Source organism: Parasteatoda tepidariorum, chromosome 1 (assembly GCF_982258835.1).
Source record: "Parasteatoda tepidariorum strain Cologne lab strain chromosome 1, Ptep-v5.0, whole genome shotgun sequence".
Lineage (NCBI taxonomy): Eukaryota > Metazoa > Arthropoda > Arachnida > Araneae > Theridiidae > Parasteatoda > Parasteatoda tepidariorum.
In genome coordinates, this window is record NC_141755.1 from 73,567,254 (window position 1) to 73,585,816 (window position 18,563).

General features: G+C 29.7%; 1 protein-coding gene across 2 annotated transcripts in view; it reads left to right on the forward strand.

The window, feature by feature from the left end:
* LOC107447253 (uncharacterized) overlaps window positions 1-18,563 on the forward strand; it is an 83,115-nt gene that overhangs the window by 52,011 nt on the left and 12,541 nt on the right. Inside the window, exons 3-4 of one of the 2 annotated variants that reach the window (XM_043056956.3) lie at window positions 11,043-11,111; window positions 14,827-15,005. In XM_043056956.3, coding sequence (XP_042912890.1) covers window positions 14,835-15,005 — 171 coding nt within the window. In that variant the 5' untranslated portion in view covers window positions 11,043-11,111; window positions 14,827-14,834. The remainder of the gene's footprint in view (window positions 1-11,042; window positions 11,112-14,826; window positions 15,006-18,563) is intronic. The other variant, XM_071179633.2, reaches the window with a different exon arrangement.

The following is an 18,563-nucleotide window of genomic DNA, read 5'->3' on the forward strand; positions in this document are numbered from 1 at the left end:
CCTGGGAGCTAGCTTTTTACTGTAATTTGATTCTGAATTTCTTGTAGTGCAGGCATTTTGTTTGAGAACATCAATTTCACTAACTTAGTTTTTGTCTAAAATGTATAGAATACTGTAAAAGTGTGTGCTTTTATTTGCTATGAAATTCTTTAACGTTTTCTAACGAAACAATCTGGTATTTTTATTTAAAAGGATAATTTTGATACTTAATGTAAACTCTATTGGATACAAGATAAAATTAAAACGAGTAAACAAAAGGCATATGTACTCTATTTTCCATTACATCTCATTCAGATAGTCAAACAAAAATTAAATTCTTTTGCCCCAGAAATCGGACCCATGACACATGAACCCAACAAATCCAACAAAGGGGTTAAAATCTAAAATTGACAAAAAAATAATTCTAAAATTTTTTTTCTAAAATTTGTAGAATACTGTAAAAGTATGTGCTTTTATTTACTATGAAATTCTTCAATTGGCGTTTACTAGCAAAACGATGAGGTATTTTTATTTAAAGTAAATAAAATGCATACGTACTATATTTTTCATTACATCTCATTCACATAGTCAAACAAAAATTAAATTCTTTTACCCTAGAATGTATGAATTCTGAACCCATGACCTATAAAACACATGAACCCAACAAATCCTTTCAAAGGGGTTAAAAATCTAAAATTGACTCTAACAACTACTAAGCCTTACCGCATGTAACAACACTGTCTTCAACATCATTTTTTTTCTTCATGATAAAATCATTTCACACTTCCAGAGTTTGACCCAAGTTACTGTAATCCCTTTCACATCCATTGAAAAAATTCTTCACCAAGTACATAAACTCCAGGATAAATCACTTAATCTCCAACCCCTTTCATATTGGTTGTTCAGAGAGGGGGTGGGCACACAAAAAGGGATGAGAAAGCTGTACTAGAATAGAGTAAAAGCGTGATAGGGATTTAGCAATTTCTGCACATGCATCCCTGGACATTCCCTTCTTTTTGTAGGGAGGAAGAAATAAAATGAAAAACATAGGGATTTGGTGATTTTTTTCCCCAACCACTCGAATTACATTGTTGGCGAATTGCGTTGACTTTCCCCAGGTGTATTTTAGGTATTTTAGGCACACCACCCCCACTAACCTGATTCCTTTTGAACAGTATTTCATACAGGGATATAGAAATAAAGAATGGTCTAAGTATTGACAGTATTGCTTCTGGATTTGATCCTGTAGGATTTAGTACAAGTGCCTAAAAAAGATTAAGAGGTAGAAGAGAGTAACGGCTTCTACATTTTTTTTTCTTTTCCCAGGATAATCTGCCCTTTTATTATTATTATTTTCTTCTCTTTTTCGTGTATTAGATTGAAGATGATTCTTAAGGCTTGGTTTTTTATGCAACTTGTATGCCATTTTTTTTTTAGGAATTCTTCCTAAACTTACTCCTTTAGCAAATAATTTCGTTTAGATTATTAATGTAGTATCCACACAAATGCAATAAAGTAGTAAAAAAACGTTAGGAACGGTAGGTTTTGAGGTATTTGAGAAATAGTAATGAGGTAATTTTCGACAAAATGTAAAAAACAATATTTTTAATTGTTTCTTTTTTGTTTAATAAGCTGAAAAATTTTATGCATTTTTTTTTTTAGCTACAAATCTTATTTTTATTTAGATCAACTAATATATTTTAGATGATTATTGCTACCTAATTTTTTAAAAATAAAAATAATTATAAAAACTTTTTTTGTTTTATTTTTCAAAAAAAAATTTTTTTTTTCTGGAAGCAAACTTTTTACAGACAAAATAATCTCTTGTACAATGCTGGCCAATTTATAACAATAATTTGATTTTTTTTTTAATCTCGAATTCAAGTTTGAAAAATATTTTCTAGGATATAAGAATATTGTACTTAGTTAGAGAATATCTAAATTTTTTTACAGAACCAGAATAGTTGAACTCGAATTTATAACATAGTTTGTACAATATAAGATGTAGATGAAATTTCATTAATAACCACTATATAAATAAAAAAAAATACATGGAATTAATGCCGTGTCGCAATAAAACCTTAAAACCCAACAGATGTATTACCCAATACCAACCTATAACTATACAACAGAGGAATGTAAATATAAGACATGTATGAAGAATAATTTCTACTTGTTTTAATCTAATGTCGTAAAATAACAAGAAAAGAACAGGATATAATAATAATTGACTATCTTTGTGAAGTTACCGCATTTTGGATTTAATATCTTGGATTAAGTGATAGCTAGACTTGGTTTATTTTTTGTTCGGCAATGGTTCTTCAATTTAAAATTTCGAAATCATTGCAATGGGTTTTTTTATTAACCGTCGTTGAACAGCCAAGCCAATTTTGTATTTACAACTACCACTATTCAGCTCCGTAGCCTTGTAATTTCAAAATCAACTCAGGAGACAAGGGAACTCTTGGATCAAGTATTGGGAGAAATTTGCCTTCGAGTAGGACTTTTCTATAGGAACTAACCTGCATTTGCCTTACACGGAGAGGAAAATTTCGAAAAACTGCTTTGGTTGGTTAAACTACCGGCAAGGAGGCTCTAACACAAGATCCGTCAACCTCTGAGGATATTTTACGTCAGCACTGTGATCGGTGTGAGCCGGGTGCGGAATTTGTATCTACCAACCATCGCTGGGATTCGAACCCGGTTTTCTCTTTGGGAAGCAAGCTCTCTATCCTCTAAGCCACCAAGGCTTAATTGCGATCATTTTCGAAATATGTTTGTAAATAATAGATAAACTCATCTTATTAATATTCATAGCTACGAGTTTTCGACCCCTGTTCGCTATCGCTTGCCAACCCCTGGGACAGCTATCGATCTAAAACATAGTTGTCTAGTATTCTTGCTTAATTAATATGGTCGTGTATTTAACAAAATTGCAAGATATTTTGACACTCGCTAAGTTATACCTCTAAAGATACTGAAAACAGAAATACGCTCAATAATAAAAGTAAATATCAATTTTTTCTCTTTCCCATTAAAAACAACTGCATTTACCTTGTGAAAATAGTGTAAAACTGTTTGTTTTCTTTTAAAAAACTGAATTTAAGATTAAGAAAGCATCATGATGTTATTTGTCACTTACAACTGACACATAGTACACTGAGAAAAAGCTTGGACAAAAGTATCAGAATACGGTAAAATTTACCGTGTTTCTCGCTCTATGGGAACCCCGAGAATCTTGTAAATTTTTACCAAATCACTTTGGTAATGATTTCGGTAAAATTAACAGTAAAATATGGTTTAATAATACATGATAAAATTTGGTAAATGTGGAAGAAAAAAAATTTATTTTATCGTGATACCTAAGAGCGTGGTATGGAAAACCATTTATTTGGTTGAACTTACTTTTGTATTTTTTGCTGAAAGTGTGGTAATAAGAACTATAATTTTGAAAACTAGAGTTTTCGGTAAGTTGTTACCATATGAACACAACAACTACCAAATGAATGACTTAAGTACTGTATATTTTGTCTTAAATAATAAGAAAAATATTTTTTTACCATAAATATCATTTCCATGCAGTCCGGCAATTTTACCAGATTTTTTTCTTTAACTAGATATCATAAATTAAAATTAAGCACAATATGCTATTGTAAGGTTTTAATTTAAAGCAAAATATATAAATTGAACTATACTTTTCAGTACTTAACATCGTGGTTCTGAACAACTTATAATTCAAATCAAAAGTATATTTTATTTCAGACTTTCGCATTTCATAAAACAATATAAGTTTAAACAATAGATCTACAACAGCTTACAATAGACCTCGATTCAAAATATACCATAAAATCATTATTTACTAACAAACATCAGGCATTTAGTCAAATTTCTCAATGTTTACTTCCATTACATCATTAACTCTATTACTTCAGACCAATAGAAAGTCAATGGCTCTTCGGTCTTCAACTCAAAAGGCACTCATGGCTTCCGCGTGTTTCAAAAAGACCAACAACGAAAACTCAAGGTCCACTTTCTAGTTTTTTCCGACCTTGATCTACTTATATTTGATGAACAACCCCACCCTCTTTCTCTCAAACCACTTTTTCTTTCTTTCATTTTCAATTTCAACGATGACCTTCGATCTTTGGAATAAGAGAGTTCTTCATTAGTAATGTAAATTGAGTTTCTCTTTCAGATGAAGTCATTCATTAGTTATCATAATAACTTTATAATAACATGTAACACTTTTGAGTGTTACTGATCTCGACAATTAAATTGACTGGCATTTGAAATTTACCTTCACTGAAATTGCAAGAGATGTTTGAAGGTACAATTTACGGTACACGCAAATGTAAACGTCATTACGCATTTTAGACAAGATGATCAAACGATGTTATAAAACTGAGTCTGAAACCGGGAGAAGGAAAGAAAAACCACTAGGGTATTTCGGGGTCGTGCAACCCGTTTTTGCCTAACAAAAAATTCAAATCTTTTGAAGAAAACGTGAAAAATGTATTTATAATAAAAACCTCCATTTACGTATCGGATATGGGTAAGGAAAACGTTCACATTTTAGCTAAAAATTTGTTTTTATGTAGTGTTTCAGCTTTAGATGACATTACGTATTATTTATTATTCTAAAGAATGTCTTTGACAATATGTCTAACACCTTCAGGTAATGCTAATCTCGATAAGAATCTAAATAGTTAGAAAATTTGAAAAATTCTTTAAATATACTTATAATTTATTCATACTCTAAATATGCTTTAGTGTTGTTACTTATCTCCAAAGGTCTGACGGTGTCAGACCAGATCCATAATTTCGTTGACGAGTAAAAAGTCGGAACCAAGGAGAGGAGAAGTGTAAATTTCTTCCCGTAGAAATCCTAAGCAGTTTAAAATATGTTCAGCTGAAGACTGATGTTGATGGCATTTTGGGCAAACAGGGTAGGATTTTAGACCCTGAGAAAAAGTAAGACAGGGACATATTTACAGGGGCGCGGGGGAGGTTTAGACAGAGAAAATTAAAATTATACTTTAAATGTACTTTATTAAAACTGCATTTATGGTGAAACACAATTGACATTTCATTCATATTAATGATTATTCCCTTATTAACGACATTAGTTTCTCATCAACTCTCCATAGCTCGTGGAAATGCATTTTACCCTAATTTGCCCCTCTCGATCACAATGGTTTTTCCTGATTAGTTTTGTTTCACTATCGACTGCTGCGGTTTTTTTATTTATTGTTTCTCACTTTCATTTTCCATTCCTTATTGACGACTTTACGTTTTATATTTTAAATCATTTTTTTCTTTTTCCCATTCACGCATGGCAGGTCATTAGAATGAGTGTCTAATTTTTGAGCTCCTGAAATATGTCGACTTTGATTTCCATCAGCATATTTTTGATGTTTATGATTTGTTGTTGAAATATGCCATTAAGGCAGAGGGGGTGCAGTTGCTCATGTTTTCCAGTGGCGCCATCTACAGCCACGAATTCGACTTCTGCCACTCCCATACGTAACACGTGTTTATAGGGTGGACCCATTCATACATCCATTCATTCCTCCACAGTAATTTTGACCTGAATCAGAGAACGATCAATCTCCAATTCAGTACCCCCAGAGGTATTGATTTGTTATGGGAACATGGAGGACTTTGAGACTCGACAGATTTAACTTGCATCAGTCACCATTTATTACACGGGGAGTTTTCGGCCGGCAGAGATCGAACCCACGACCACTTAGCCATGGGCCCAGTGATCTATCAACCAGGCTGTCCCGGCCCTGTTAATGATTTTTTCTATTCAATTAATATCTTACTGCTTCAGTTTCTTGAGATTATTTATATAACAATTAACGTCAGTTAAAATAAAAGTCCTTTTGTTTAAAACGTCGTGGAGAGTCATACAAAAGAAAGGCTAACATCTGTTATTCCAGTACCAGTTGGAAGCAAATTTTTAAATGATTCTTGAAGATTTGCATGGTTGTGTTTTGAGTATTAAACCAACAGACACTTTTAATCACTACTGAATAAAGTTTTTCGCTTACGTTTTCCCACATTTTTCGGCTTCCTTCCGACTTCACCAACTTTTTTTTAAAAATTAAATCTGATGAATTTAATTCAATTAATATGAGAAAGATACTAGTTTATTGTACTAAAAATCCAGCAATTATCAGCTTAAGTCATTAGATGGTACCAAACTATTTAAAATTTTATACTACTGTTACTGGTGTGTTAAATTCAATAATCTGGGGGGATTCAGTGGCTTAGTGGTTTTCTTAATAGTTCAGTTTCAGTACATCGACGATATCAAATTTAGCAAAAACAATTATTTAATAGCGAATTATATAATACAACTTGACTCTCTAGAACAGGGGTTTCCAACTTACATGCTGCCGGGAACCGTAATTAAAAACATCAGTCAAATGGCTGGCCGCAACTTAATCAAAATTTCGTATAGGACTCTTTTATGTTTGAAGGAACATTAAATATTACTGTCAGATTTTTGTCAAGTTGTACAAAACAAAAGTATTGAATTACAAATTAAAATAAGAAGAAGATTTGTACCTGAGAAAAAAATCTTTTTGCACCGTTGGTATGTTAAATTTCACAGAAACAAAAAAGTTAGGTTTTTTTTCTAACGAAGAAAAGTATTTTAAACCCACGTAGATTTTTTACGAAAATTGTCTGTAAAAAAATGACAACTAATATATTTTAGTTCGCGGGTCACAAAAAAAAAGCTTCGCTGGTCACCAGTTGGTAACCACTGCTCTAGAAGTACGAGTGAAGGAATGCATCTTGACATACAATGAATGAAGGAATGCATCTTGAGGAGCTCTCTCTCTTCGATCTTATGCTCACAACGTCCTCTCAGTTAATTTAAGTTCCACAAATTATATAAACATTAGGGCAAAGAAAATTGAAGATCTAACTTATACATTGCAGAATTGTCAATGCACACAATGAATTTTGAAAACTTAAAAACATAGGTGTAATTTACACTATAATTATTGATATATTATTAAAAAAAATCGTTAACTTCAAAATTGAACTTAGTATCGCGAGACCTTTTTGGCTTTCGGTTTTTCTTCTGTGTCAAAACACTTAATGATAATAATAAAGCAACAAGATAAATGAGTTGCAATTTTTAAAAAAATTTAATCACTTTTTTTCGTATCTAACTTGTTTGTCTCATTACTTTCTCAGTTTATGTATTTCGATTACTGTTAATTTATGTTTCGACAATGAGGAAGATTCTTGTTTTTAAAACCGAAATTATTCTAAGTCCATTTTTGTTCATTCAGTTGTGCTTTCTTCATATTGTTTTGCATTATTTATCATCAGAAATGTCTTAAAAATTATATTTTTTTAGTAACTAAAAATAATATTGTTTATTTTAGTAAAATGTATGAAAATCAGTAAGTGTTAAGCATTGAACTTGACAACATTGTTTGACTTAGTTGTCACGCAATATCAACAATCGTCAAAAAATAAGTCCAGAAAATTAAAAATAATATATAAAAAAGGTGGCAAATTATGATTAGAGAATATTTTTTCCTTTTAAATTTTAGCTTCTGCTTTTGAAAATAAATGTTTTTTGATAATCATAATTTTCATTATGCATATTTACTTCTACGTTGAAACTAAGCATAAGACGTTTATCAAATTTTCAGAAGTTAAAAATTCTAAAATGTCACTAACTGTTTTCTTACTTTTTTAGGGTTTCGCATATTTCAATAAACTTGAATATTGAATATATTCACTTTTTGAACGATACCCAGACCTAAATTTTAAGATTAAATGACAAAAATCACTTTTATTTTCTTTCTAGTTTATTTTCCTTATATGCACATATAACTTTATACATTAAGAAAAAAAAATTTTATATTTTGATTTGAAATAAAGTTTGTATCAAATCTCATAATTAAAATCAAACTCATGTATTAAATTCGCCTAATCTCAATTTTCCGATACCAGCAAACGATATTTTTAGCAGAGCTTCAAAATCCAATCAAATTTTATGCTTTTTAACAAATATTTCGATTAACTACTATCTTGCTGAAATAATGAAAGTTAAAACCACAGAGCTGCAGTAATTGAAACGAAGACATTCGTGTTCGAAGAATGTTCGAAATTCATGTGCATGGAATATTCTATTTCAAGTACCCAGGAAACAAAACCAACGTGACTTGATGAAGTAAAAAGAATCATATTACTAAAAGAGAAAATATGATATTGCTGCCGTTCATTATAGTCGCTCGCTTTCTCCTTAAAATTTTTTGTTTAATTTTGTACAGCTAACACTTTCAATCACTTTTCATTTCAGCAATTTACCTATCTTTATTTCTATCTCTTTAATATTTATTTTTCTTTTCTTTTTGATACAAGAAGACTACACGAAAATTGTGAAGTAGAATTTTTTTTTTGTCGTTTTTTTTTTGCAATTAATATTGCGTTATGTTAGACTTCAGTCATTAAATGAGAACCCGTTATCAACCACATATCTTTTCGAAGTAATTTATATTAAGTTCTTACCGAAAAAATACAATTTTGTAATTTTCATTTAAGAATCTGTTCGCTATTTGAAGGTTGGTAAATCATTTGTACGGTAAAAAAAAAGATTTATTTATTAATTGTTTTATTTAAATATAATTTTAATATTTCATATGTTTTTTTAAAATAACTATTGTCTTTTAAGTATTGCATTATTTCGTTTCCTAAAATAGAATTTTCATTTGCAATATGAAAAGCTTACTATTCATTAATTTTCCTTGATTGTTTTATTATTTGTAGACTTATTTTTTTACTCCTTTTAATAAATCGAGCCTAATTTATATTAGTACATTTGCTTAGAAAATTTTAAAAAGTATAATTTATTTACTCTATTTTTCTCTTTTTAGCTTTTAGCATCTTGTACTTTTGTTCATCAAATTCGAAAATTATTATAATGACAAACCTATAATTAAATATTATAATTCAAAATATGTTTTATTCTTAATTCTCATCTTAGATATTTCATTATTTTGAATAAATTGTTCAGTAATGATTCTCTAAGAGTTTTTTTTTTTTAATTTTTAATATTTGTATATTAAAGCACGAAACAGCAATAGCAAAACTGAGCTATACATTCACTGAGAGAAAAATATTGCCGAAATTACCAGAATATGAGAAAATTTACGATGCTTCTGGCTCTATGAGAGCACTAAAATCCTCGGTTATTTTTACCGAAACGCTTTGATAATGATTTTGGTAAAATTAATAGTAAAATATAGTCTTATGATGTGTGATGAAATTTGGTAAATGTGGTAAAATTTTATAATTTCAGCATGATACTTTAACGCATGGCATGTTAAAACATTTATTCGGTTAAATTTACTTTTTAGATTTTTTATTTTTTTACTAAATGTATGGTAATAAGAACTATATTTTTGAAAACTAGAATTTCCGGTGAATTATTTTTCGTACCGTATATTTTGGTTTTAATAATAAGAATTATGGTTTTTTATTTTTCTAAGAATGTCATTACCATACAGCACGATTATTTTACCATAATTTACGTGTTTTTCATTATACAGAAAGAATTTAAAGTTGCAGCAATATTTTATTATGATAGAGATTAATTTTTGAAATTAACAATTATTTTTACAGCTATTTCTTACTTTCTCTAAATTCTATTATGTATGATCGGATCATATCCCAATTTATAAGTGTTTGCCATTGTATTCTTTTTGCACCTTAAGGAAAATAAACTTATTTACTTATTCATTTTGGTTCAATTATGTAACTACAGGTTAGTTAAAATGCTATTTTAATAACGTTTGCTAAAGCAAGACTTAACATTTCTGGTTCAATAACACATAACCAAAAAAGCAACTGAATTTTTTACGGTTTCAATCATCAATAATTTGATTTTTTTTAAACTTTCTTTTTTGCGTTATGCGTTTTTGTATGTAGTTTGAGACTTTTTACTAGTTATTAAGCTTTTCTACGTAGAAAACAAAATTTATTTTTGGCGTGATGTATTTGAAACCTTGACATTAATTGCTGAGTTGAGGAATGTTAAGACAATTATAATAACACATGCTAAGTATACACTCACTTATACTCGCAACTCGTAGTCAATCTAAGAAGAGAATATCAAAGATATCTTCACTTTGATTGATTATTGTACATACACTCTCATATTTTAACTCGCAACTCGTAGTCAATCTAAGAAGAGAATATCAAAGATATCTTCACTTTGATGATTATTGTACATACACTCTCATATTTTAACTCGCAACTCGTAGTCAATCTAAGAAGAGACTATCAAAGATATCTTCACTTTGATGATTATTGTACATACGCTCTCATATTTTAACTCGCAACTCGTAGTCAATCTAAGAAGAGAATATCAAAGATATCTTCACTTTGATGATTATTGTACATACACTCTCATATTTTAACTCGCAACTCGTAGTCAATCTAAGAAGAGACTATCAAAGATATCTTCACTTTGATGATTATTGTACATACGCTCTCATATTTTAACTCGCAACTCGTAGTCAATCTAAGAAGAGAAAATCAAAGATATCTTTACTTTGATGATTATTGTGCATACACTCTCATATTTTAACTCGCAACTCGTAGTCAATCTAAGAAGAGACTATCAAAGATATCTTCACTTTGATGATTATTGTACATGCACTCTCATATTTTAACTCGCAACTCGTAGTCAATCTAAGAAGAGAAAATCAAAGACATCTTTACTTTGATGATTATTGTGCATACACTCTTATATTTTAACTCGCAACTCGTAGTCAATCTAAGAAGAAAAAATCAAAGATATCTTCACTTTGATGATTATTGTAAATAATAATATAATAGTACTGAGATACGTTTTTTCTTCTTCTTTTTTTCTGTTTTTAAAAATTTCAAAGTATTAAGAGAAATAATAGAAATTTTGATTCAAAAATATTAAAAATAATTTAGATCAAAATAGTTCGTTTATAATTTAGGTCATTGCATATAAATGTAAATTGGAAATATTCTAAAATATTTCTTTGTTTTAATTTCAGGACTGAAAATGATTTATGAATGTATGGTTAGTCCTCATCCTCCGGATGTTAGGGCGACCATTTAGAAAGGTGAGTTTTTCCCTTTTTATCCCTCTTCTTTAACTTATTTTCCCTAAGAAAAGGAATAAAGATATATTGTTGCATGAAGTAAGTTTTTATAAAAGTGGGACATGAGCTACAAGCCGCATGATTGATAAATAATTATTTAGGTAAGTAAATAAGTTTTGCAATTTTTTAACTACCATTAAAATAAATGAATTAGCAAATTAATAGGCTGAATGTGAAATTTTACAATAGCAAACAATAAGCTTAAATATATCAACTTTTTTATAAGATCGTGTTTTCTTCTACTTAAATGTTTTAAATCCTAATAAAGCCAAACAGTTTATAGTTATCGTAGTTTAAGAATTATTTTTAATAATATATCTTAAATAAATATTTTTTTAAAAAAAAATTGACGATTTATGATAGTATTTAACATCAAATGTAATCAGTGGATTAATAAATACTTAATAATATAAATATATTTCAAAACTAGGATGTATTTCGTTTTATTATAATGGCAGATTTTTTTCATCATAGAATATAAAAAGTATACTATGTCAAACAATAATTAATAAACTGTAATTAAACTAATTTTAACGATGAGTCAAAACATAATTAAAAAAGGTATTATGTTCTATCCAACGTTATAAAATAGTGTATCCATGTTTTTAATAATAGCTAAATTGAATTATAAATTATTTTATAATTTTTGCAACCCAAACTCGATAGGAACGATACTTATGAAGTAATATTATTATGGTTTTAACCCGTAAAACTGCCACAACGTAGGAGAGGCTTAGTCATTCAAAATAATGTAGTCCGGATTCGACGTAAATAAAAAAAATACATAGTATCATAAATTTAGACCAAGGGATCAGTCGATAAAAGGTGAAACACGCGAGACTAAATTCCACACTGTTAGAAATTTTTAGGAAAAAATAGTTAAATAGCAATTTTTTGAGTGGTTATTTTACCATATATAATCAAAACAGTCAAATAACCATAAATAAAATGGTAATCAAACTGATAAGTTTGAGAAAACTGTTTATTAACAGCTTTCACCTAATACGGTTAAACAACCAGAATTTTATCGCATCAACTAAAACGACCTAATGAAGCTATTTAGTTCTTTGTAAATGCGTACATATCAGAGCTGAGCGGGTTTATCTGTTAATCTCATGACCGGCAGAACTGGTGTCCGAGTCCTAGTTTTGACACCACAATATTTCCTCCATTCCCTTCAACAAATGAAGAATTTCCAGTGTCCGGCACTCTCCAATGCCCATTACCTTACGAAAAGCCGAGCTCCTACGTCTAGTTAAATAATAATATTTTTTTTTTACGTTTTTGAAAAATTTAGTAGTAAATGATTAAAAAACCGTATAGTTTTGTATTCATTGTTTTATAACCGTACTTTTTGTAAATGGTTTCAAAACCAGAAAGGAAAAAAATGTTCTTTACCGTAAACTTTACGGTTAATTGGATGGGCAGACAGCTGGCAGTTATTTTACCATAATTTTAGAAGGAAAATTTTATCAGTGCACCCCGGCCGATATGCATGGGTGATGGGTGTTCTAGTACAACATATAAAGAATATTTTTCCTAAGTTTAAAGTCAATTAGAGTAAAACTCTATAAGAAAGAGTCAGTGCAAATTTTTCCTGTCAGGATAAACTTACCGGGATCAAAGAAAGCAAGATAAGCGTAATTTTACAGTAATAATTAGAGTAACATCGCTCAATGATACAGTAATTGCAATATACTCAATAATTGCAGCAACAGTGAATCACTCGAATTAAATAAATAATACTATAAAGATTGCGGTATAATAATTTACAATAAAAATGGATTTTACAGATGATACACCCAAAATTTTAGTACTTTATATCGCAATTTGATCCGAAATTTTTTACAGTGCATGCTTAGTTAACAGAGTTAAAAACTGTTGAAGTTGATTTAATCTGTCATTTCAAAAAATGGTACTTTTGAGATAAATGTCATTTAAAGTTTGCTAGTGTTTATTTTATCTGCACTGTTGTATAAAGCGAGTTTTTTCCTAATTATGTATATATCATTTTCAACTTAAATATAAACAAATGAAGAAACATTACTATATCAAAGGTAAGGAAATTTTCTAAAAATGAGCATTTTATTTTGTGCTTATTTAATTTCAGTGGATTTTGAAGATTGTTGGATAGAAACAATTAATGTATGTTGATTATGAATTATTTCTGAATTTAAGCAATGTTCGTCATACATATAAAAACATTTAATTATTTATAGTTTTGATCCTGTTTTCTAGCAATTTCTGTAATAAATTTCTAAACTAAAATAACGATAAAACGTTTTCATTCGTTTAACTTCAGCAAACTTTGTGTAACAATGAAAAATTTCTTTTTTCTTGGAAAACAAGTTACAAGCAACACCAAAATATTCTTAATTCAATAAAAACATTAAAAAGCTTCTCAAAGTTTCTTTTTTTTAAAATTTTCTTACTTCTAGGGTCTTATGTGTAAATTAGAAATTTTTAAAAAAAATTCTTAATTTTCTGATAAACTTCTTTTTGAAAAACGTTTTTAAAACTTCTTTTTATAGTTTCTAACTTGTAGGGAAATTAGTTAGAAGCTTTTCAAAATAACTCTCTAACTATTAAATGTCATAATGTCTTGACAGGCTTTCTTGAAATATTGTAAATTTTTTACTAAATGTGTTAAATTATTTATTTAGTTAAATGAATTTGTGGAACAATCTACATAGAGTAAACAATTCTGGTAAAATTTCCATACATGTATATTAATTTTCTATCATATTTGTATGGTATTTTGCTTGTAAGGTAATGATCTTTCTGGTAAAAGAGGAAGAAAAACATAACTCTGGTAATAAAACTAAAGTAAACGGTTTTTAAATTATTCACTACGTAATTTATCCGTTTCTGTGGTAACAATTAAATTCTGTTTAACGAAATTATAGTTTTTATTACTATAAATTTAGTAAAAAATACAAAACTGAAAAGTAAATTTAACAAAATAAATGATTTTTATGGAATGCTAAGGTATCATGACACAATTACCAAATTAACCACATTTACTTCTCTACAGATTGATAATAAAACCGTATTTCAATGTTAATGTTTCGAAAAGTCATTATCAAACATTACCGTGCTATGGCAAAGAATAATGTTAACACTTATTTGACTGTACATCATCTAACTCACATAGAAAAAAATCTAAATTTATGGCACTAAATAATTTTAACATTCGTTCCCCCTACTTGTAATGCGAATAATAATTATATCATTCATTTCACTCAAGTTAATGTTGTGAGACTGGTATGGAAAGCTTGATTAGTGTTCTTTATAAGTTAGAAATACTGCCAAAGATTTTTCAAGAAATATAAAACGTTGCTTATGCAATCATTATAAACGTAAAAGAAAAAATTTTTTAAATACACAACACAAAATTTAAAAGATATTTTTAAATTAAAATTTTATGAAGAGACAGAAACCATTATCTAAGACTCTGATTTTATAAGTTCCTTAACTATGATATATATCGTCTGCCAGGATATTCTATAATGCATTAGTTTCAGCAATTATAATGGTAATTATATTTTAATAACATTGAATTTTTTTATGCGCACCATTACTGTTGCACAGGAGCACATTCATGAACAAATTATTTTATATGGACGTTGTTAATTTGAAAATTTTTTTATTTCTCCCTTGGAATAAATTCTTCAAGTGCTTAGAATGGACGATGCTGCTAACTGGGACCTCAACTCTCTCCGAGAAGAAGAATTTGATACTCTAGCAGTTTATCTTGTGAGAGACCAGCCATGTGATGAAGACTGCCCGAACAGGGCAGAGGCTAGTTTACCCAGAAATCTCATAATAAGAGCTGCGCCCTCTCTCGGGGGAGATGTAAGTAAATTTTTTTCTTTATATTTATATGGCAATAATTTTAAACTCTTAGTATTATTTGAAGATTTAACGTAACCAAAAATATTAATTTTATCTTAGCTAAGACATTAAATGAATAACAATAAAATATTAGTTGAAGATTTAGAGTATACAAAAATATTATGTGTACCCAGCCTAAAGTATTCAATTATATATTGACTTCTTATGTGAACAAGATATATAAGCTACTACTGCTGTTACGCTTTGTATGGAAAGTATGACATTTTATTAACGTGTATTTTGTAAACAAATCAAAAGTGGTAACTTAAGAATAGGCGTTTTCCTGAAGCTAAATTTGCTGTTTCAAAAATTCTGATCACTCTGGCGTATCAATTCACAGTTGCTGCTTTTCTAATTTTTATTAGACCACCTTTTTGTTGTCACTTTCTTGAAAGCCATTATTAGCTGCCACGAGAATACCAGTCCAAGACGTTGTAGGTCCAGTGATGGCCAGTTCGAGATGTAAGCACAGCCCCTATAGCTTGAAACTGTTTTAATCCTTTACCTCATTCGGTGACGTCGAAAGGCCTATGGTATCGTACCCATATTGTACTCTCTTAATCATTTCCCATAATAAGCAATCTTCGATACTTTTTATGGGATTTTAAATATATAATATGAGGTGTTTTAAATAGATTTCCAAAGTATCTGCCTCATAAGGACGTACGGGTAACACACATGAATTGATACCTTTATTCCACAGACGAAGTGACATATTACTCTTTAGTTATACCATTTTTGAAAAAAGAAAGAAAAAGAAACTCAAACCAATTTCGATTATTCTGTAGATTTCATGCATACTTATTCTATCTTTGCTCCCTATTTTACCTCCCTCTTTACCCTCCGTTTCCTCTCTACTCCTGTATCAATCCCGTATTTAAGGGGATTTTAATAATCACCTTTCAAAGTTTCTCTGTTTCCTATGATAATCAAACAAGTTTCGTTGTTGCCAATCCCGTATTTTTTAATATTGACTTGTTTCCCGACGAAACTTAAAGTAATTTCGAACAATCACCTTTAAGTTATCTCTGTTTTTCCCGGTAACCAAACAGGTTTCGTTGTCGCCAAACTCATATGTTTCAACGTTAGACTTCAAAAGCGTCATTGTTTTCTTTGACTGAAAAATAAAAATTTGAGACCTCTAGTATGTATATATGTTACTTTTCCTTCGTTAATTATTTGACACATAGCTCCTTTACCTAAAATATTTTTTAATTTATTGAAATTTTGCAGATAAGACAGGATTTAAGGAGAAAGTCCTCTTAGACCAAGTGAAGTGAAAGTTATAAAACATCCCAAGTCTAAATTATGAAAAATATTAAATAATTAAAAATTCTAAGCATAAATTTACGCTTTACACAATCCATCGGAAATTTTCAGCTAAAATAAAAATTAGTTTGGTGCATTGATTTTGTAACCGCAGTTTTCTCATTTCAAAATTTTTATTTATTTGGCTTCATTTAAAACCACTTCAACACAACAAAATTTGGAAAAATCAATAAAAGAATTCGGATTTGAAGACTTAAAATATTGAAGAGATTTTCTGTTTCTCTCCAATAAATAATTCATGACTTTTTATTCTCCTTTCTAAAACCTTTTGGTTCTGGCAATAATTTTTTTAATGTTCGAGTATTTGTTAAGGGAGCATTTTCAGAACTTTAATTAAAATGCGGTAAACTAAATTTGAATAATGAAACAGCTCTCAGTACTCCAACGTCGGAAAATTTGGAAAGTTATAAGGAATGGTGAAATACTTTAATTCTTTTGAGTTTCCATTAAATCTATGCACCAGAAAAAGAAAGAAATATGTATATTTGGCGAGGATAAACACTTTTCCGAACCAAAGGAAAAGGAAACGACTAATGAAATGAAAACTTTTTCTTTTCTTTTCAACGTCTTTTGTCTTTTTAATCCTCCAAGCTTACTGCAAGACATATTGCGTTTTTACTTTTCAATACAATAGCATTTTCTGTTAGAGATGCCGGATTAAAGTCGGGGCTGTACGGAGGGTGTTTTTTTACCTGTTATTCTTTCATTTTATCATCATTCGAAGCGTAAGAGAAAATTTTATTCCAAAACGAAAATTCTCTCCAGACAGATCTCTATTATTTATTAAATCCCTTTTTGAAATAGCCATTGTTAGACATAAACCGAAGACGTCTTAACTGTTTTTGCGAAGAAGTTAAAGATTACTGTTGCGAAAAAAAAATTATGCGCATTTTATTCAAAGAAAAGTTTTTTTTTATCGAGGAAAATGTTAGAAGTCGTCAAAAAATCGCAAATACTAAAGTCTGAAATAATGGTGTTGTGGTTTCCTTGTTAAGTTTATTAAGAAATGCAAAGTAATCAAAAGTTAAAAATTACTGCTTTAATTTTTATTCTTCGAAATTTTATAAATTAAGGAAGGTTGTATTTAAAGTTACCCTCTAAGGATGCATAATGTCAGTTCCATTAAACGAGTATTTAGGAAATTTGGTAAACAACGGATAACAAAAAACAGAAATCTACAGTTTTAATTTCGAAAATTTTTTATACAATATAAGAAGATTTTATTCAGATTTTTAGTGATTTAAAAAGACATTAGTTACTGTCATAAAATTTCTGCAAGATCATACGGGAAAAGGAAGAATACTAGTTGAGAGAGCCACTAAAAGATCATAAGAGTAGAGAAAGGATGAGGGATTCTGGTTGTAGGAATTCCTGAAATATCGCGTGTGTAGAGGAAGAATACGAACTTCTGGTTGAAAGAACCACTGAAAGATCATATGAGTAGAGAATGCATGCGAACTTCTGGCTGTGAGGATTCCTAAAAAATCAAACAGTGGAGGAAGAATATAAACTTCTGGTTCAGAGAATCACTGAAAGATCACATGAGTAGAGATAGCAGGCCGACTTCTGTTGTAAGGATTCCTAAAAGATCATACTATGGAAAAGGAATACCGACTTTTGGTTCAGAGAATCACTGAAAGTTCATATGAGTTGAGAATGCATGCGAACTTCTGGTTGTGAGGATTCCTAAAAAATCAAACAGTGGAGGAAGAATACAGACTTCTGGTTCAGTGAATCACTGAAAGATCATATGAGTAGAGATAGCAGGAGGACTTCTGCTGTAAGGATTCCTAAAAGATCATACTATGGAAAAGGAATACCGACTTTTGGTTCAGAGAATCACTGAAAGTTCATATGAGTTGAGAATGCATGCGAACTTCTGGTAGTGAGGATTCCTAAAAAATCAAACAGTGGAGGAAGAATACAGACTTCTGGTTCAGAGAATCACTGAAAGATCATATGAGTAGAGATAGCAGGAGGACTTCTGTTGTAAGGATTCCTAAAAGATCATACTATGGAAAAGGAATACCGACTTTTGGTTCAGAGAATCACTGAAAGTTCATATGAGTTGAGAATGCATGCGAACTTCTGGTTGTGAGGATTCCTAAAAAATCAAACAATGGAGGAAGAATATAAACTTCTGGTTCAGAGAATCACTGAAAGATCATATGAGTAGAGATAGCAGGCCGA